Consider the following 20,506-nt stretch of genomic DNA (forward strand, 5'->3'; position numbering starts at 1 on the left):
AGGGACATTTGGCTGATTGGTGCAAAAAGTATAGGATCCAGAAAAGAACCTCCCTCCCCAGTTGGCCAGTGGTCATTGTCAGAAGGATACTATTAGTTCCCTGGGGACTCTGGCAGCCAAAGAGAAATACGGGAATGGCTAGATACAGAGTTCCCTTAGAGCACAGGACCTTAGTGGCAGCCTCACACAGTTTGTTCTCCTGCTTTTCTCTTGGTTGAGCCATAGGTTCAGAAAGCTAATGATTTAACCCTACTCTGATCTCTAGCTACTCAGTGTAGAGCGACTCAACCTTTATGCTGCTTCCCTGCGGGTATGCTTCCTGCTGTTTGAAAGCATGAGGGAGCACCTCAAGTTCCAATTGGAGGTGAGTGTATTGAACTTGGAAGAAGAAAAAAAAAAAAAGATGTATGGCATCTTCAACGGGGCCAGCTCTGTCATTCTGCAGGGATGGGATTTAGGGGCTCCTGTAGACAGTGCTTTTAGCCTCCATAGTTTGGTTCATTGGCTGGCCTCTTTGGTGGAGAAATTTAAAGAAGCCCAGAGGAAACAGGCTGGCTATAAAATGAGAGAAGCCAAATATGAGGACTGGTAGACAACCTCACCATGAGTGGGTATGATTTTCTGCCTAGCAGTTCTTCTGCAGCACAGGCAAGCAAGTCAAACTGGTCAGGCTCACATAGAGAGCACAAAGAGGGGCAATAGCAACTTGTTTTGGATGAGGTGTGAGGTAGAGAGCCAGGCCTCCCCCAACATGGAGGCCAAAGAGGATAGAATACCTTTAAGGGTCTCTTAATGCATGCCTCCTGGCTGGACTTCTCCTTCTTGTGTTTAATGGTTTACCTGTCTAATTTTTCTCTCCTATCTTGAATCCTTTCCCTCCCAAATGGCTATTACTGGATTATTGCCAGATGTACATCAAAAAGCTCATGGAGATCATCACTGTGGAGAACCCCAAAATGCCTTATGAGATGAAGGAGATGGCACTGGAGGCCATTGTGCAGCTCTGGCACATCCCCAGTTTTGTCACTGAGCTCTATATCAACTATGATTGTGACTACTACTGTTCGAACCTCTTTGAAGACCTCACCAAGCTGCTGTCCAAGGTGCTGAGCATTATTACTGGCCTCTAGAAAGGCTCTGTTAAGGAAATCTCTCTGGTGGTAGTGAGCATACTATATGCGGGGTGGGAAACACTTGAGAGTTGGGGAACAGGAAGAAGAAAGGCATTTTCTCAGGACAATGTAGAAGTTACAGGCGGTTTCAGGGTTTTTGGAAAAGGATAAAGTGTAAAGTATTCTCACCTCAAGTCTACTGGATCTGTTTACTTTCCAGAATGCCTTCCCTGTGTCTGGTCAGCTCTATACAACACACCTCCTGTCTCTTGATGCCCTGTTGACAGTGATTGACAGCACTGAGGCCCATTGCCAGGCCAAAGTCCTCAACAATCTTACCCAGCAAGAGAAGAAAGAAGCAGCCAGACCTGGCTATGAGGCAGTAGATGGCTCCCGAGAATCCAGCAATAGTGAGAGGCATTTCTTTCTTTGAGGATCCCAGGGTTCTATGCTTATCACTTCTCTACTCACTGAATCCTCTCTCCAGCCATTATATCACTTCCTCTGGGGGCTCTCCCAATTCTGTGTTTCCAGGGTTTGGTGGTTTGAATCATTGGCCAGGCATATTAGCAAGACTCATGGACTTGTCCTTTTCTTATCCTCCACACTTTGGCTTTCTTATAGAATTATTATTATTTAATTAAAGTATAGTTAACAGGGGCACCTGGGTGGCTCAGTTGGTTAAGTAACCAACTCAATATCGGCTCAGGTCATGATCTCAGGGTCGTGAGATCAAGCCTTGCGTTGGGCTCTGAGCTCAGCATGGAGTCTGCTTATCCCTCTCCCTCTACTTCTCCCCCTGCTCATGTGTGTGTGCACATACTCTTTCTAAAAGAAATAAATAAAATCTTTAATAAAATAAAGCATAGTTAAAATACAATGTTACATTAGTTTCAGGTATACAACATAGGAGTATTATTATTTTTTTATGGGGAGAAAAGAGAACCTAGATTAAAGGATATAGGATTTCTGTTCCTGAAAGGTCCAGGTCCTACCTTCCCCCACTCCCAGTATCTGCTTCCACCCTGATTAATCTTCTCTGACATCCCCTTGAGACTGAGGTTGCAGAAGATCAGAGAAGGGGACTAGGTAATCTCTATTAAATTATAGAATCTAATGCTTGACTAACCTGGGGCAGTGACTACTTATTTGGGCTTAGGTTTGTTGTCTTCAGGCCTGGTGACCTGTGTAGGTCTGTGTGGGACCTATCCAGATCTCCTTGGCCTAATACATAACTTCTCTTGCAGCTCTGCTTGATTTCCTACCCCATCTTCATTTATTTTCTTCTCTCTTACCAGCTGAAAGAACAGCCAGTGATGGGAAACCTGTAGGCATAGCCCCAGACATCCCAGGCCTACATCTGCCAGGCGGAGGGCGGCTGCCAGCAGAACATGGGAAGCCAGGATGCAGTGATCTGGAGGAAGCTTCTGACTCTGGGGGTGGGTACTGGGTGTCCATGATCCTCAGCCCCCTCAACTGGAGGGTCTGGTGGAGAGCAGAGGGAAGGGGGGCGGGGGCACAGACACCCTAAGGCAGTTGAACCTTGACTGCTCACCCATGCCCTCAAACATGGAGAGAGGAAATAAAATGTTTGGAGCCCTAGAAGATAGGACTTCTAGGAACATGGAAGACTGATGAGGACAAGAAAATTTCTGAGGCATTCTCCTTCTTCACTAGAGAGTATATTGGCAACCTTCCAAAAGCCATTATATTGTAAAAGTGATCTTATGGGTTTTTCCTTTTCTTCCTCCCATCTCCCATTCCTAGCTGACAAAAAGTTTACCCGGAAGCCACCTCGATTTTCCTGTCTCCTGCCAGATCCACGGGAACTGATTGAAATTAAAAACAAAAAGAAGGTGTGTATGGCTATCCCCAGAACTTAGCTTCTGCCTGCCTCTGTCTGGGTGTCTTTTGTAGGGTTTCTGTCCCAGAGGATAAGGGAGAGTCTAGCAGCTCATTGGACGGTTTCCCAAGGCTAATCTTTGCATTTGTTGGGACTTCAGCAACCACCCAGTCTCCTTTGAAAGCCTTCACTTCTAAGCCATGTAATTAGGCATACCCTGTTGTGTGCCCCTGGGCAAATGCTGCCCTGGGTGAGAGCCAGTTGTTACTGGTGGTAACAAGAACCTGGGACCTGGTATCATGTGAGTCGCTGGAGGTTATTGGTCATCTCGAGCTCTGGGGTAAGGATTGGCAGTGTAAGGGAATCGACATTTATCTGGTGCTTTAGAAAAGTTCAAAAAAAAATTTTTTTAAACACAGAAAACCTTTTGTTTAACCCTTTCTTCCTCTTATGGTCAGCCTAAATGACTGGTTTATGTGTCCCCTTGATTGCAGGGCTGTGACTCAACAGACAAAAAGTTGAGTTATCATCACAGTTAGTTCACTTTGTCCTTAAAAGTTGGAAAACTGAAGAAAGAAGGGAAATCTAAGCTAGGCTATAAACAGATGCCAGGATGGCTATAAAACTCGAGAGAAGAGGGACGCCTGGGGGGCTCAGTTGGTTAAGCGTCTGCCTTCGGCTCAGGTCATGATCCCAGGGTCTTGGGATCGAGTCCCGCATCGGGCTCCTTAATCGGCAGGGAGCCTGCTTCTCCCTCTGCCTGCTGCTCCCCCTGCTTGTGCTCGCTCACTCTCTCTCTCTCTCTCTCTCTCTGACAAATAAATAAAATTTTTTTTAAAAAACTGGAGAGAAGAGAACCTTCTCTAGTCTCTCTTCTACTTTTTCCTGGTTGCCAAGTTGGTGGAGAAGGGCTGCATCTTGAGAACTCAGAAAATGAGTGAAAAGGAGCTCCTCAGCTGCTGCTGCTGCTGCTGCTGCTGCTGCTGCTTCTTTTTCTTCTTCTTCTTCTTTTAAGTAGGCTCCATGCCCAGTGTGGGGCTTGAACTCACAACCCTGAGATCAGGAGTTGCATGTTCTATCCGCTGAGTCAGCCAGGTGCCTCTTATAGTGCAATTTTTAAAAAATTATATATTTTATTTTATTTATCTTATTTTATTTTTTAAGTAATCTCTACACCCAACATGGGGCTCAAACTTACAGCCCTGAGATCAAGAGTTACATGCTCTACCAACTGAGCCAGCCGGGCACCCCAGTTCCTCAGCCAGTTCTAATTAGACATGAAGATTGGGAAGAGCTATGGCTGGTATGATCCAGCCTTAATTTTGGAGTCACTTAGAACCACATCCTAGGAGCCCATTAGATGACCAGCTGTGGACCATGATGGAGTTCAGCCTGGCCTTGTCTGGTTTAGGAGCAGAGCAACTTATGACACCTCTGGTATCTCTCCTCCAGCTGCTAATCACTGGCACAGAGCAGTTCAACCAGAAACCAAAGAAGGGGATCCAGTTTCTGCAGGAGAAAGGCCTCCTCACCATCCCAATGGACAACATAGAGGTAGCCCAGTGGCTCCGAGAGAACCCTCGGCTGGACAAGAAAATGATTGGAGAGTTTGTGAGTGACCGAAAAAACATTGACCTGTTGGAGAGCTTTGTGAGGTGAGGAAGTGGCAAGAAATGGGGGACATAGTTGGTGATCAAAGGGCAAGGCATCCCTCCCTCAAAATAGTCTCAGTCAGTTCCTGCTGGTGACCTAGGTCACACACTCTTCCTCTTCCCATGACTTATGTCTATTGGACCTGAGAGAGTCTCCAGCAAGATAGCTTTGGGAGCCATTCCATTCTGCATAGAGAGCATTGCATAAGGGTAGACCAGGGTTCCTGAGCACGAGGTAGTTCTAGTGGATGAGGTTTCCAGGCAAGAATGCACTGATGTGGAAAGTACTAAAATTAGGAGTTACCAGATTCTAGTCTGTGTAGAGATGACCACAAGATTGTTCCCCTTTGCTAGAGCCTTCAGCCTCCTCTGTTCCAATATGAGGTTAGAGGGACTAGAGCTAATAGGGAGCCCAACATTTGCAGCTTATATATCTTTAGCCTCTTTGTCCTTATTCCTTTCCCTCTAGCACCTTCAGCTTTCAGGGTCTACGGCTGGATGAAGCTCTTCGCCTCTACCTGGAAGCCTTCCGCTTACCTGGGGAAGCACCAGTCATCCAGAGGTTGCTGGAGGCATTCACTGAGCATTGGAGAGTGAGTTGAGTGGGAGGGCCTGAGCCTGGCATCCCAGGTTCATTTGACTGGAGGGTTTTTATGGCTTCAACTGAAGGACCCAGCTGCTGTCTCCTAAGAAGGCTGAGAGCAACATCAGCAAACTTTCCATAGAGATATCAGCTTCTGTTAAGGAGTTCACAAGAGGTTGGAGGCTTTCTGGCTGGTAACCCCCCTAGGTACCCAGCACTGGCCAGTGGGTTGGTAGTGAAGGTTTGATTGGCCAGAGAAGGGCATTGATACAGGTGGGGTCTTTGCTTTTTCAGAATTGTAATGGCTCCCCATTTGCCAATAGCGATGCCTGCTTTGCCCTGGCCTATGCTGTCATCATGCTTAATACTGACCAGCACAACCACAACGTTCGCAAACAGAATGCACCCATGACTCTAGAGGTAAGCTTGGATCCCAGCCAAGGCAGAGAGGGTCCAGCACAGTTTTGGAGGTATAGCAGGAAGGACATGGGATCTTTCAGTGGGCACAATGGACAGAGTTTGTCCAAGGGAATCAGGGAGGGCTGGCCAATCCAGGAAAATAACTGGGTTAGGGATGTGGGCTCTTTCACTTACTGTTTCCTTAGTCCTATTTACCGTAGACCCAGGAGTTCTTTAGGTGGGGCTTCAGCATTGACATATGGGGGAAAAGCTTATTGGCCTGTCTCTAGGAGTTTCGCAAAAACCTAAAAGGTGTGAATGGAGGCAAGGACTTTGAGCAAGACATCCTGGAGGACATGTACCATGCCATCAAGTGAGTATTTGTGGAGAATAGTTGGGCATCTCGTTAAGCAGAAGCACACTACTTCCTTTTCCAGATTTTAGAGTTCCATCAGACTTCAGTGATTCATATGCCCTGGATTTAGCCTTGAGACTCAGCTGGGCAGCCCCTCTTCCCATTTATTTCTTAAAGAAGCCTGAATAGTACTGGAGCTCTAGTACTCTGAGCCAGGATCTAAACTGCCCCTGCTAAGTAGAATATAATGGGCCCATTTTCTGAACCCAGAGCATCTGGGTTTTCCTGTTCAGCTCACAAGATGCATTCTGAAGCTGGTAGAGAACCCAAGATGGGCACTGGAGGGTGAGGTTTGGGTCAGAGATCAGAGATGGGACACTTAGTTTTTTACTGTAAATCAGAAAGGGTAGAGAGAAATGTTCATCCTCTCATACCCAGAAAGAATGGAGATCTCACTACAGAACTAAAGGCCCCAGTTAGAAACAGGGCTTTGAGATTATGGGGCATTACTAGGTGCTTCCTTTTTTTCTCCCTGGTCCCACTAGTGGGTAGGAATAGACCACTGAGCTGCACTTTTGGTGACCTCTCACTGATGGACTGTGCCAGTATGGGCAACACCTGTTGTCCTAGTTTGGAACCAGTTAGGAGCAGTGCATCTACTCTTTCCTTTACCTCCTGACAGGAATGAGGAAATTGTGATGCCTGAAGAGCAGACAGGCTTGGTTCGGGACAACTATGTGTGGAATGTGCTGCTTCATCGAGGTGCCACCCCAGAGGGCATATTCCTTCGTGTGCCTGCTGGCAGCTATGATCTTGACCTCTTCACCATGACATGGGGCCCCACTATTGCTGCCCTTTCTTATGTCTTTGACAAAAGCCTTGAGGAGACAATCATCCAGAAAGCCATCTCAGGCTTCAGGTAGCCCAGCTGTGGCCTTGGTCTTGACCTCCTCTCACCTCTCTGGGCAAACGTGGTTGCCTCCATGCCTTTCTGATTCCTACTCATATTTTTATTAGAAAGGGTTTTCTCTGAGTTTTTGAAAGGAGACTGAAGCATGGGAAAGCTCAGTCTTAAACAGATTGAAGAGTAAAAGGTTTCTTCCTGGGACTGATTGGGGAAGAATCCCAAGTAAGCCTCCTCAGGGACTTGGAAGGGCTGCCTGGCCTTCCAGTGACTCACTCTGTTTCTGGAATGTGAAATTACAGGAAGTGCGCCATGATCTCCGCCCACTATGGCCTCAGCGATGTGTTTGACAATCTCATCATATCTCTGTGCAAATTCACAGCTCTTAGCAGTGAGGTGAGCAGGGGTAAGAACTGTGTACTTAAGAGTTCCAAAGGAGGACCTCTCTTTTAGCCATAAATCTATCCTTATCTGTGGAGCTGTTTTCCCTCGGCATATTCTTTCACTCCCCCTAGACTACAGTAGCACTTAGGCCATTTCTATTTCACACCCCCTTGGATGAGAATAGTGTCACCTCATGCAGTTGGGATGGGAGAGGAGATGCATCAGTGGGGAAGGCCTTAACCAGGTTAGCCCTTCCTACCAGTATTAGGGGGGATTGAACCATAACAAGCAGAAGGACCCTTGGGGAACTATAGGTAAAGGCCTAAGAGATCTCCTTTCCAGACATTTGCCAGACCCTAAGCCTTTTCTCATCTTCCTTTTCAGTCTATTGAGAACCTTCCCAGTGTGTTTGGAAGCAACCCCAAAGCCCACATTGCAGCCAAGACAGTATTCCATTTGGCCCATCGTCATGGTGACATCCTGCGGGAGGGCTGGAAGAATATCATGGAAGCCATGCTACAGCTCTTCCGAGCCCAGCTGCTGCCCAAAGCTATGGTGGAGGTAATTCTTATAGGAAACTAGTGGACAATAAAAGGCAAAAGCTCATAAACTATGTGCTATCTGTGTATGGAACTGGTTGAGAGTAGCACTGGGCCCGGTGACTGCTGAAGCTTACCAGGAACACCTTAAATGTAAGACCACAGATCTTGGGCGAGGGGATAGCTGTAAAAGAAGGCTGATATAAGCCATTGCCAGTCACCAACTGTAGGGAGCCCAGTCAGGAGTGTGGGGCACTGAGCTACAGGAAGAAAGCCAGAGAATTTTGCGTGGAGAAGCAGAAAATGCAAAGGGCATGTGGAAGGAAATTATTCTTGACCTGATTTTCCAGGTAGAAGATTTTGTGGATCCCAATGGCAAGATATCTCTACAGAGGGAGGAGACACCATCAAATCGGTAAGGGCAGATCAGAGGCTAAAGGCCTTGGAGAAGGAGGGTCGGAACTGTGGAGCTCACCAAGGTTTGAACTCTTTTTATAGAGGAGAGTCGACAGTACTAAGCTTTGTGAGCTGGCTGACACTAAGTGGTACTGAGCAGTCTAGTGTGCGGGGCCCATCCACTGAGAACCAAGAGGCCAAAAGAGCGGCCTTGGACTGTATCAAGGTAACTGCCTCTGCCTACCCTTGGTAAACAAGCCTAGATCCCTCCCTACTGGATGGATGCTGCCCTAGAAACTGAAGAGTAGAATCATCCAGGGCTTATGACCAGAGCTGATGCCTTTTGTCCTCTCTCCCTAGCTCTTGGGAACATTCTCTTCCCTCCAGCCCTTGTCACTGACCCTCCTCCCTCTTGCATCCCCTCTAGCAATGTGATCCAGAAAAGATGATCACAGAAAGCAAGTTCCTTCAGCTGGAGTCACTGCAGGAGCTCATGAAGGTACAGAGTGAAGAGGGAAGAGGAGGGATGAAAGGGCTGGCTGTGTCTGGGAGGGGAGATGGAGACAATGGTGACTGCCTTAATTTCTGTCCGGGCAGGGCCAGTGGCTGACTTCTCCATGCTCTCCTGCTATTGTTGTGCTTTAGGCTCTGGTCTCAGTGACACCAGATGAAGAGACATATGATGAGGAGGATGCTGCTTTCTGCCTAGAGGTGCTGCTGAGGATTGTGCTGGAGAACAGGTAGAAGGCAGTCTTTAGGCAGGCCTCATACTGGGCTTGTGCCGAAGGGATGGAAGACTGGAGCCATCTTGCTGAGTGGGCTTTAGGGGCAAGAAGCACATGTAGCTGTAGGCAGTGGAGAAGCTTGTTTATTATACCTGCCTGCTTAGGGTATAATACCAATGAGCCCTGAAAGGCCTAACCTGGATCAAAAAGACTTATTGCCCAGTGGCCTCTCCAACTGAGACTGTCCTCACCCTTATGTTCCTCAGGGACCGTGTGGGTTGTGTGTGGCAGACTGTCCGAGACCATCTATATCACCTGTGTGTCCAGGCACAGGATTTCTGCTTCCTTGTAGAGCGGGCAGTGGTGGGGCTGCTGCGCTTGGCCATTCGACTACTCCGAAGAGAAGAGATCAGTGGCCAGGTAAGCAGAGTACAGCCTGGAGGGCAGGAAGTATGCAGGGGACTAAAGCCACAGTGTCAGTTATGGGTATGGCCTGAGACAGAGAGTACATTTAGTGCCCCATAGCGTGAGTCTGGTTATCTACCACAGGGCTAGAGGAATCTAACAGGTGGCATTAGGGATAAGTCTAGAATGGTCTCAGGTATGAAGCTGGTACTTAGCACCTCTGCAGGCTCCTATGAATCTGCTCTGTAGGGTTGGATGGCTACTGCCTTGTGGTAGTCTCAGCCTTATACCTGGTTTCCTGGTTCTCGTGCTTAGGACCCTCCTGAGATCTCTTGGCTCAGGTATAAAAGACAGCCAGCATAGAACTAATAAGTGAGTTCAGCAAGGTCACAGGATATAAGATTAACACAAAAAATCACACAGGGGAGGTGGGTGGGGGGATGGGTTAAATGGGTGATGGGCACTATAGAGGGCACTTGTAATGAGCACTGGGTATTATATGTAAGTGATGAATCACTAAATTCTCCTCAAAACAAATACTACACTATATGTTAACAACTTGAATATAAATTTAAAAAAAGGGGGGGGCGCCTGGGTGGCTCAGTCGTTAAGCATCTGCCTTCGGCTCAGGTCATGATCCCAGGGTCCTGGGATCAAGTCCCGCATTGGGCTTCTTGCTTGGCGGGGAGTCTGCTTGTCCCTCTCCCTCTGCCTGCCTCTCCCCCTGCTTGTGTGTTCTCTTTCTTTGACAAATTAAAAAAAAAAATTTTATTTATTTTGAGAGAGAGAAAGTGAGTGAGCATGTAGGGGGAGGGGCAGAGGGAGATAGAGAGACTCTCAAGCAGACTTCCTGCTGAGCAGGGAGCCTGACGCAGGGCTGGATCTCACGACCCTGAGATCATGACCTGAGCCAAAATCAAGGGTTGGACGCTTAACCGACTGAGCCACCTAGGCACCCCTCAAAATAAATCATAGATTTAAATGTAAAATGTAGAACTATGAAAACTTTAGGAAGAAACCTAGGAGATTATCTTCAGGAGCTAGGAAAAGAATTCTTAGGCTTGACACCAAAAGCACAATCCATAAAAGGAAAAATTGGTAAATTGGACTTCATCAATTTTAAGAACTTATACTCTAGGGGTGTGCCTCTTTTTGCCCCCAACCTTAACCCCTGGCAATCTGTCCGTAACTTTTATAATTCTGTCATTTCAAAAATGTTATATAAATGGAATTGTTTTTAAAAGGTCAACCTGTGGTGGGCGCCTGGGTGGCTCAGTTGGTTAAGCGACTGCCTTCGGCTCAGGTCATGATCCTGGAGTCCCTGGATCGAGTCCCGCATCGGGCTCCCTGCTCGGCAGGGAGTCTGCTTCTCCCTCTGACCCTCCCCACTCTCATGCTCTCTCTCTCTCTCATTCTCTCTCTCTCAAATAAATAAAATCTTTAAAAAAAAAAAAAAAAAAAAAAAAGTCAACCTGTGGTGGTGGAACTATTCAACATATTGACTAGTGAAGGATACACAAACCTAAAATTAGGTGATTAAATTATGTAGAACTTAATACACACGTGCATACACATATGAGTAAAGTAAAACTGGGAAACCTGAATAAGATCAGTAGATTGTATCAATGTCAGTATCACTTATCATTTACTATAGTTTTACATAATGTTACCATTGGGGTAAAGGGGGCAAAGCATACAAAGGATCTCTTTGTATTATTTCTTTTTTTTTTTTTAAGATTTATTTATTTATTTTGAGAGAGAGCATGTGCACATGAGTGGGGAAAGGGGCAGAGGGAGAAGACAGAATCTCAAGCAGACTCCCCGCCAAGTGCAGAGCCCAATGTGGGGCTCGATCCCACGACCATGAGATCATGACCTGAGCCGAAATCAAGAGTTGGACATTTAACTGACTAAGCCACCCAGGCATCCCTCTGTATAATTTTTTACAACTGCATATGAATCTACAGCTCAATAAAAATTTTAATTAAAAAAAAAAACAGGGGGCGCCTGGGTGGCTCAGTCGTTAAGCATCTGCCTTCGATTCAGGTCATAATCCCAGGACCCTGGGTTTGAGCCCCGCATTGGGCTCCTTGCTCAGTGGGGAGCCTGCTTCTCCCTCTCCCACTCCCCCTGCTTGTATTCCCTCTCTTGCTGTCTCTCTGTCAAATAAATAAATTAAAAATCTTAAAAAAAAAAATTAAAACTAAAGAAGGGACACCTGGATGGCTAGTTGGTTAAGCATCTGCCTTCGACTCAGATCATGATCCCAGGATTCTGGGATTGAGTCCCGAATCGGGCTCCCTGCTCAGCAGGTAGCCAGCTTCTCCTTCTGTCTCTCCCCTGACTCATGGGCTCTCTCTCTCTCTCAAAAAAATAAATAAAATCTTTAAAAAAAAAAAAAATTGAAGAAAAGACCAGCAGCAGTACTCTTAGGAGGGTTCTAGCCAAACCATCCTCACTGGCCTAAGGAAACTGGTGGGGAAGGAGTCCAGACAAGAAGCTGTGTGCCCACTTCCTGCTCCCCACCCACCCACCCAGGTGCTGCTCTCCCTGCGCATTTTGCTGCTAATGAAGCCCAGCGTGCTGTCCCGAGTCAGTCACCAGGTAGCCTATGGGCTCCACGAACTCCTTAAGACCAACGCAGCCAACATCCATCCACTCAGGTGATGACTGGGCCACCCTCTTCACACTGCTGGAATGCATTGGCTCAGGTGTAAAGCCTCCAGCTGCCCTGCAGGCCACAGCCAGGGCTGATGGACCTGATGCTGGTAAGCCCTTTCCCAGGGAGACCCTCATTGGCAGATCAAGTTATGGCCCCGGGGGTTGAGACAGGAAAACAAAATAGAGGTTATTGTATTTAGCAGATTAAACACCCCTGATTTCCGCCATCTGCTTCCAGAGCTTCCTATACCCACTGGCCTTTCCCCAGCACTCATGGGTTAAACAGTATGAAGGCTAGTAGGCAACATAGATGTCTATGACACTAGGCTTCCTACTGTCCTGAGGACTATTTTCTCAGAAACTATGTCCTCCCCACCACCCCCATCCCCTGACAGCTGCTACTAGATGCCATCAGGAGCCCAAATTAGCCTACTGCCCCATTTGGCCAAGAGAGAATCTATCCAGACCATCCTCCAGCCCCCTGGTGACAGGGCTGAAACTAAGCTGGACCAAGAGAGAGGAGAGGCCAGGCTTCAGCACCTATTTCTTAGAACTGAAATCATCCTTAATCCCAGTGTCCCCATTTCCACCCTGACTCTTCTCTTCTCCCTGCTGACTCAGGGGCCCAATCAGACAGCGAACTCCCATCCTACCATCAGAATGATGTGAGCCTGGACCGAGGATACACTTCTGATTCAGAGGTCTACGCTGACCATTGCAGGCCTGGCAAGATCCACCGATCAGCCACAGACGCTGATGTGGTCAACAGCGGCTGGTTAGTGGTGAGTGAGCATACAGGCAGTGGGTGAGTCTTCCCTCCTTGGCCTGTGGGAAAGATTCCTGGTCCTCCGAGAGGGCATCTAAGGGAAGATCAGGCTCAAGCCTGGGTTCCCAGCAACTCTGTGTACTTTACAGGTGGGGAAGGATGACATCGATAACTCCAAGCCAGGTCCTGGGCCCAGCCGGCTAGGCCCTTCACCCCTGGTCAATCAGTACAGCCTAACAGTGGGGCTGGACCTCGGGCCACACGATACTAAGTCCCTGCTTAAATGTGTAGAATCTCTGTCCTTCATCGTGCGTGATGCTGCCCACATTACACCTGACAACTTTGAGCTCTGCGTCAAGACTCTCCGCATCTTTGTGGAGGCCAGTCTGAATGGCGGTGGGTTACCCAATGAAGGGGCAGCTGGGGAGTAGCCATGTGAATATATGGGGGAAAGGGAGGAAAAGGTAGGCCATCTGTGTCCATGATGTAGAAATGTAACCTGGGTCTGACTCTGCTCAGGGTGCAAATCCCAGGAAAAACGTGGCAAGAGTCACAAATATGATAGCAAAGGAAACCGCTTCAAGAAGAAATCCAAGGACGGCTCAGTGCTTCGGCGGCCTCGAACCTCCAGCCAACATGCCACTCGGGGTGGGCATAGTGACGATGATGAGGATGAAGGTGTGCCTGCCAGCTACCATACGGTGTCTTTACAGGTCAGTCAGGACGTAAGTATGGCATCCTTTACTTCCTTTCCTCTCCCTGCCCCTGACATTGGGAGTGTGGGCAGGGCCAGGGACAGCCAGGGCTGAGAGGAAGGGCCTGTGTTTTCCAACCCAGGGCCTCGGCCACCACTTCCACAGTGTTCCCCTATCCAAGACCACTGTAAATCTTTGTTTGCTTAATATTTAAGATTTATGTTTTGAATAAGTAATATATACACGTGGTACAAAGTTCAGAAGTACTAAAAGGTAAACAGATAAAAGTAAGTCCTATTCCATTCCTGCCCCCAGCTGCTAAGTTCCCCTCCCCAGAGGTAGACGCTGCCACTAGTTTCTTGCCTATCCTTCCAGAATTCTTTGTCTATTCAAGGCGTATAAAGTTTATTTTATGAGCAGACTTTTTATCACTAAAAAAATGGAGAACTAATTGCCTTAAATAGAATAACCTTAGAAAAATTATGAAAACAAAAAATTAAAGTTGACCAGACACTGTTGCCCACCAAAGCCTCTGAGCCTGAGGTTTGCTTTCTGTTTTTAAAACAAAATTAACAAGATGAAGCTTTATCTGTCATCAGAAGGTATACAAGAGAATTGAAAATACCTTTTTCACTATGTAATTCATTGTTATTACACACTCATTCCACACACCTCCTTATATCTCCTCCACTAGGATTAATACCCAACTTTGGGAAACACTGGCTGGCAGGGGACAACCAGCTCATGAAGTCGAGAAAGAGGGGTGAGGGGTAGAGTATGGTGTGACTGTACTAGGGGCTCCTTTGAGGACTCAGTCAGGGACAGTGTTGGGGGGCATCAACCAGACCTTACCCCAGCTCATTTCCTGCCCCTCCTGTGACTCCAGTTGTTAGACCTGATGCACACCCTGCACACTCGAGCGGCCTCGATCTACAGCTCTTGGGCGGAGGAGCAGCGCCATCTAGAGACAGGTGGCCGGAAGATCGAAGCTGATTCCCGCACCCTCTGGGCCCACTGCTGGTGCCCGTTACTGCAGGGTAAACCTCAGGGGAGCAGGCAGGGCAGGGGCAGAGGTGGAGCTGGAACTTGGGATGCCTGAAGGATCCTGAGCCTGTTCTCACTCTCAGGCATCGCCTGCCTGTGCTGTGACGCCCGGCGCCAGGTGCGGATGCAGGCACTGACCTATCTACAGCGAGCACTGCTGGTACATGATCTGCAGAAGCTAGATGCCCTGGAGTGGGAGTCCTGTTTTAACAAGGTGGGACTTCCCTCTAGTCTTAAAGTTCAAATCCTTAAGACAGGGAGAACTGGGCAGCCTGAAGAGCCCGTAATGTCAGTCCTCAGTTTGCATCCTACCTTTCCTTCTGCTCTGTGCTTATCCATCCCAGCCCCTGGCTGCCTTGGAGTAAGGCTGCCAACTGACCCGTTAGGGACAAATTGGCTCTTTACCCACCAGGTGCTGTTTCCTCTACTGACCAAGCTCTTGGAGAATATCAGCCCTGCAGATGTGGGTGGGATGGAGGAGACTCGAATGAGGGCTTCCACACTGCTGTCTAAGGTACTGCTCACCACCCTCATCTACCCACTCTCCCCATACCCGCCTTTCTGCGAGGACAAAGCCAGGGCTTCTCCTAGGACCTGGAGATGCAATGTGGGTGCTTGGGACCCCCAGCTATGGAGACTCATCAGGACCCAGGGACCTGAGAGGATTCTGGAATTCAGAGGAATCTCTGATTTAGGATTCCCATGCAAGATAGGACAGGCTTGCCTCCCAGCCTTAGAGAGGGATGTGGATAGCTCCGACCCTTCACTAAAATGGGCTGGCGGGCCTTAGGTCTTCCTGCAGCACCTGTCTCCACTGCTGTCACTCTCTACCTTTGCGGCCCTCTGGCTGACCATTCTGGACTTCATGGACAAGTATATGCACGCAGGCTCCAGTGACTTACTGGTATGTTCTACCTCAGCCCAACTCCCACTGCCTGCTTCCTCTCCCACCTGCTGGGAAGACATGCTGTTTTGCCCTTGGTGGCTGCCACCTCCTTACCATGTCCCCGCCATGCCCTCTTTCCTATTTACATGGTCCCACTGCCACCAACAGTCAGAGGCCATCCCTGAGTCTCTGAAGAACATGCTTCTGGTGATGGACACAGCAGAGATTTTCCACAATGCAGATGCCCGAGGAGGCAGCCCCTCAGCCCTCTGGGAGATCACCTGGGAGCGCATTGACTGTTTTCTGCCCCATCTACGAGATGAGCTCTTCAAGCAGACTGTCATCCAGGGTAGGGGGCTTAGTTCAGCTTTGTCAAAAGAATCCTCATCAGAGAGTCTGGAGCTAATACTTAGTTCTCTGTACTCATATCAGTGGGAAGACTGGTGGGTAGCCAGGGCTGTGCTTGAAAGAAAACACTAAGAGCTGCCACCTGGTTTTTCTGCCCTCCCCAGACCCCATGCCCATGGAGCCACATGCCCAAAAATCTCTGGCCTCAGCCCACATGACTCCTGCTGCTGGGGACACAAGGACACCTGGCCATCCACCTCCCCCAGAGATGCCTTCTGAGCTGGGGGCCTGTGGTGAGTCCTTTTGAGCTAGCCTCCTGGGTGTTGAGCAGGAAGTAGGAAGCCTAAGAGGAGGCCCAGGGTAGTTTGGGATTACTGCTGAGCATGGGCTGTGAGCCAGGGGAAGGAGGGAACCAGAGTTCTTCCTGTGGGAAATGGCAGGGCCAAATAAGCTATGATGAGCTATCTGCTTGAGATTTTCAGGCTTGGAAGGAGAAGGCTGGATCAGGAACTTGGAATAAATATGCAGGGGTTGCCCTTTGGGGATTCTAGTAAAGATCAGATCAGAACTTACCTGACTGGAGGTAAGAAGCAAAGGAGTTAGAAGGTAGATATAAGATAGCTGGATATTTGAATGAGTTTCAAGGGGAGAGTCCCAACTACTTAGCCTGATAGGGGTCATTTTGTTCACAGGAATGGGGAGAAGCAGAGATTAGGTAAACCAGCTGGGGAATGTAAAGGAGTCTGACCAGCCCCTTGCTCTCCCTATAGACTTTGAGAAGCCTGAGAGCCCTCGACCTGCCAACAGCAGCTCCCCTGGATCACCAGTGGCGTCTAGCCCCAGCAGACTGAGTCCTACTCCAGATGGGCCTCCTTCCCTGGCTCAGCCCCCACTAATCCTACAGCCCTTGGCCTCCCCACTGCAGGTGGGCGTACCACCCATGACTCTGCCCATCATCCTCAACCCTGCTCTCATTGAGGCCACCTCACCAGTGCCCCTCCTGGCCACACCCCGCTCCACAGACCCCATGCCCACCTCCGAGGTCAACTAAGGCAGGCCCCTCAGAGGTTAGGACCAGTACTTCCTACCAGACTCCCCAGCCACCCTTCCAGCTGTCCCCAGGGCACAAACTTTTCAGGCCCAGCCTGAGCTGCTGTTACTGCTACTTGGATAGGGACCTGAAAAAGAGAAGTTTTATAGCCCCTCCTAGGACCCACAATCAGGATGGGGGACCTTCTTCCTCAGCTCTCCATTCCTGGGGGTCTAACCTGAGAACACACTCAGGTATCATGTGCAACCTGGCAGCCCTGGGGAGGCATCTCTGTGCCAACCCATAGTACCTGTCCTCCTGCCCCTCCTGCCCCTCCTGCCCCTCCTGCCCGTGGTCAGGCACTGAGAGCCAAGCCAGCCACTCTGCACTTTGTGTCCCTCTCCCATCTTCACTCCCATCAGCGCTGGGCCACCACCTCCAATTCTTCCTCTTTTATTAATTAGTCAGTTTGGAAAGTTGATTGGCACCATGGAGGGTTGGCAGGTGGGGCTGGACAGAGGGACATGTACATATGGAAAAACAAGACAACAATGGACTTTTTATGATGTAATAAATGTCTTAGTACCAATGTCACTGCCTTACCTGCTGGTGTCCTTCTTGAGCTTATGGGCACCGTGTTACTGGGATACCTAGGGCTTGGGCCTTGCGTGAAGAGCAGTGAGGCTGAGCCTACCAACAGTCTGGCCCATGTCGCCCCAGGCCAGCAGCCAGCCAGACGCCAGTCAGGATTCCTTCACCAGTGCTGCTGCCCTACACCACCACCACCACCAGAGCGGTGCACTCTTGTCACGGGGGGTATGCCAGGAGGTTGGTATTGTCCTCTTCCCTCACTGCTCCAAGGTTGATACCTGACACAGTCTAAACTGGGGTCAAAGTCAAAGGGAAGGTGAACCAGAGTTGAGCTGTAGTTATTCAGAAGCCTTCCCTCAGATGTACGCCATGGTCCAGGAGCACAAAGGGGAGACCGTGGTGCTTTAGGAGCTGTCTTGCCCACAGCTATGATTTTGGGTTTCTGGGCACAGGGCATTTGTTTTGGCCCCAGACTGAGGAGGGAAATTTTGTCCTGCCCTACAGTCCCCATCCATCTCACTTTCTGAAGCATGATTGGGGAACCTTTCCCATTCTTCCCCTTTGTGTCAGGGTAAGACAAGTGGGAGTGTGCGCGGGGCAGGCAGCGTGGCTCGTGCAGGCTGAGGCACTGTGGGTGGGATGCAGGATGCAATGCACGAAGCTTTCCCAGGTGAAGCCTCTACATGTCTTGGCTTCCTCCTCCACGGTAGTCCCTTCCCTCTCTAGGGGGGGCAAGGCAGTGGTACCACCTGTCATACACCAGCTGGCCTCCACCATGGAGAGTTAGGGGCGCTCAGCCTCTCCATGTGGGCCCAGCTGGCTATATGATCGACCAGTCAGGAGCTTGGACTCCCCTTTGCTCAGCACAACCACCTGGATGTTGCTGGGTGTCTAGACCTCAGGAAGTGCCTTCCACACGTGTAGGAAAGGGTACCTTGGAAATGGTAACAGCCTCATGTGGAAAAATACTGACATGTGACCTCCTACACTAGTTTTTCCCTCTTCCCTTCCTTCTACCCAGGTAGTTCAGACCATGCCTGGTTTCCACACTAACCAGAAGCCTTGTCTGACCCCGTCCCTAGGAAAATTAGGAGTATGGCTGCACTCCTGATCTGTACTTTTCTGTATGAATGCTGAAAGGCCTGGGTCTTCAGTCAGGTAGACACTAGGGCCCTCGGCTTCGGCTGAGGTGTCTTTATTCTCCCATCTGAGCTCCACAAGTGCTGCCTTTCGAAGCTTCCCTGTGGGGGAAATAATGTTGGCTACTGCAAAGGAATTTGAAGGTCATTCTGTGAACAAAAGAATATGACAAGTCTGTGCCCCTCAGTCTGCAAATATTGGAAAGAAGCTGGAATGATTGCAAACTGACCCTCTCCCCATTGGGTTGCAAAAAAACACTTGGAAGTCTCATTCTCTTAAAGATCAGCTGACACATACGTGACTTAACGTTATTGACAAATGTTCTCCCTGAGAAGGCAAAGGAAGCTACAGAAGAAGCTAATATTCAGGCCCCAATTCTAATCAACACAGAAGGACTTGGTGATGTGGAAGTGCCAGAACAACTTTTAGGAAAGTAACAGTGTGACCCAGAGGAAAGTGTTGGTCTCCATGGTGTCTCCTATAAGAACTCCAGGATAGCAGATTTCAGAAAGTCCAGAGGAAAGCTAGGGACCTAAGACCAAACGTGGAGAAGTGACATTGTTGGAGCACCGTATGTGTCAACAGTAAGTGCGTTGGCCACACAACTGTGTAGAGGGGTTTACTCTTACGGATGAGGCAACGGGTTCAGAGAGGCCAAGTCCTAGGTCTGCCTCACTCTAAACCTCATGGTCTTTCCTATGACACTTCCTCAATTCAAAAGTGGTGGTGGTGGTGGTATGGAAACCCTTCAAAGCTACATATATTTTCCATAGCTCTTAAGAAATAAAAGGTTGAGGGGTACCTGGGTGGCTCAGTCAGGCGTCTGTCTGCCTTCGGCTCAGGTCATGATCTTGGGGTGATGGGATTGAGCTCCACATCGGGCTCTCTGCTCAGCAGGGAGTCAGCTTCTCCCTCTCCCTCTGTGATATCTCTCACTCACTCTCAAATAAAAAATAAAATCTTTTTAAAAAAGTAAAACATTGAGCATCTGAAGGGACATGTTATTACCTAGTGAGCTAAGAGTTCACTAGAAAACTAGAAAGAGATGCACACGAAGAATAAATGAATTTTCTAAGCACATAATGGTATCAGGAAGGATGAATTATAGAATTAGCTACAAGGGACACATACCTCCCCCTGCCCCCCCAAAATGCTAAGAACAACAAAAAATGTGGGTATTTGAACCCTCGGGTATTTAATTTTGTTCAGGGTTCACTGCTTGGGAGACGAGTGGCCATGAGTAAGCAAGAACCACTCAGCCCCTGGGCTTCAACTGAGGAAAAACTTTATTCTTTTTTAAATATGTATTTATCTATCTATTTATTTATGAGAGAGAGCCAGCACAAGCAGGGGGGACAGCAGAGGAAGAGGGAGAAGCAGACACCGCTGAGCAGGGAGCCCAATGCTGAGGGATCCCAGGACCCTGGGATCATGACCTGAGCCAAAGGCAGATGCTTAACTGACTGAGCCACCCAGGTGCCCCGAGGAAAAAGAACTTTGGTTCAAATACCCCCTCCTTGAAATATTCTTCCCTTGGCTTCTGAGACACTAGTTTTCTTTGGTTCTCTTCTACCTCCCTGGCCATACCTTTTTTTTTTTTTTTTTTTTAAAGATTTTATTTTATTTATTTGACAGCCAGAGAGAGAACACAAGCAGGGGGAGCAGCAGAGGGAGAGGGAGAAGCAGGCTCCTTGCTGAGCAGGGAGCCCGATGCGGGGCTCGATCCCAGGACCCCGGGATCATGACCTGAGCCGAAGGCAGATGCTTAACGACTGAGCCACCCAGGCGCCCCTGGCCATGCCTTTTAAATTTCCTTTGTTGGCACCTCCTCATTCCTCATCTCCATAGACTGTGAACATCGGAGCACCCCAGGGCTCAACCCTTGGTCCTCAAATTCTTTCTCCACACTCAATTGCTGGGTGATGTTGTCTACTGTCAAGACTTTAAATACCATCCACTTTTTGTCCAACTACCCCCATCATCTCCACTTGCATGCCTCACAGGCTCTCAAATATAACAAACTTAAAGGAAAAATTATTGATCCCCCC

General features: G+C 48.8%; 1 protein-coding gene across 1 annotated transcript in view; it reads left to right on the forward strand.

Moving 5' to 3' along the window:
• GBF1 (golgi brefeldin A resistant guanine nucleotide exchange factor 1) overlaps positions 1–17,321 on the forward strand; it is a 117,304-nt gene extending 99,983 nt beyond the window's left edge. The window contains 29 exon segments of the mRNA XM_032422953.1: positions 266–364; positions 909–1,103; positions 1,333–1,522; positions 2,411–2,551; positions 2,880–2,968; positions 4,408–4,610; positions 5,077–5,200; positions 5,485–5,610; positions 5,880–5,962; positions 6,627–6,863; positions 7,151–7,244; positions 7,617–7,793; positions 8,122–8,186; positions 8,270–8,393; positions 8,595–8,666; positions 8,813–8,907; positions 9,159–9,312; positions 11,836–11,946; positions 11,948–12,065; positions 12,580–12,740; positions 12,874–13,120; positions 13,244–13,437; positions 14,306–14,456; positions 14,547–14,677; positions 14,876–14,977; positions 15,254–15,367; positions 15,518–15,698; positions 15,862–15,990; positions 16,468–17,321. Coding sequence (XP_032278844.1) covers positions 266–364; positions 909–1,103; positions 1,333–1,522; positions 2,411–2,551; positions 2,880–2,968; positions 4,408–4,610; positions 5,077–5,200; positions 5,485–5,610; positions 5,880–5,962; positions 6,627–6,863; positions 7,151–7,244; positions 7,617–7,793; positions 8,122–8,186; positions 8,270–8,393; positions 8,595–8,666; positions 8,813–8,907; positions 9,159–9,312; positions 11,836–11,946; positions 11,948–12,065; positions 12,580–12,740; positions 12,874–13,120; positions 13,244–13,437; positions 14,306–14,456; positions 14,547–14,677; positions 14,876–14,977; positions 15,254–15,367; positions 15,518–15,698; positions 15,862–15,990; positions 16,468–16,748 — 4,188 coding nt within the window. The 3' untranslated portion in view covers positions 16,749–17,321.
• Positions 17,322–20,506: the final 3,185 nt, after the last annotated feature.

This window comes from Phoca vitulina, unplaced genomic scaffold (assembly GCF_004348235.1).
Source record: "Phoca vitulina isolate PV1807 unplaced genomic scaffold, GSC_HSeal_1.0 scaffold28, whole genome shotgun sequence".
In the NCBI taxonomy this organism is placed as follows: Eukaryota; Metazoa; Chordata; class Mammalia; order Carnivora; family Phocidae; genus Phoca; species Phoca vitulina.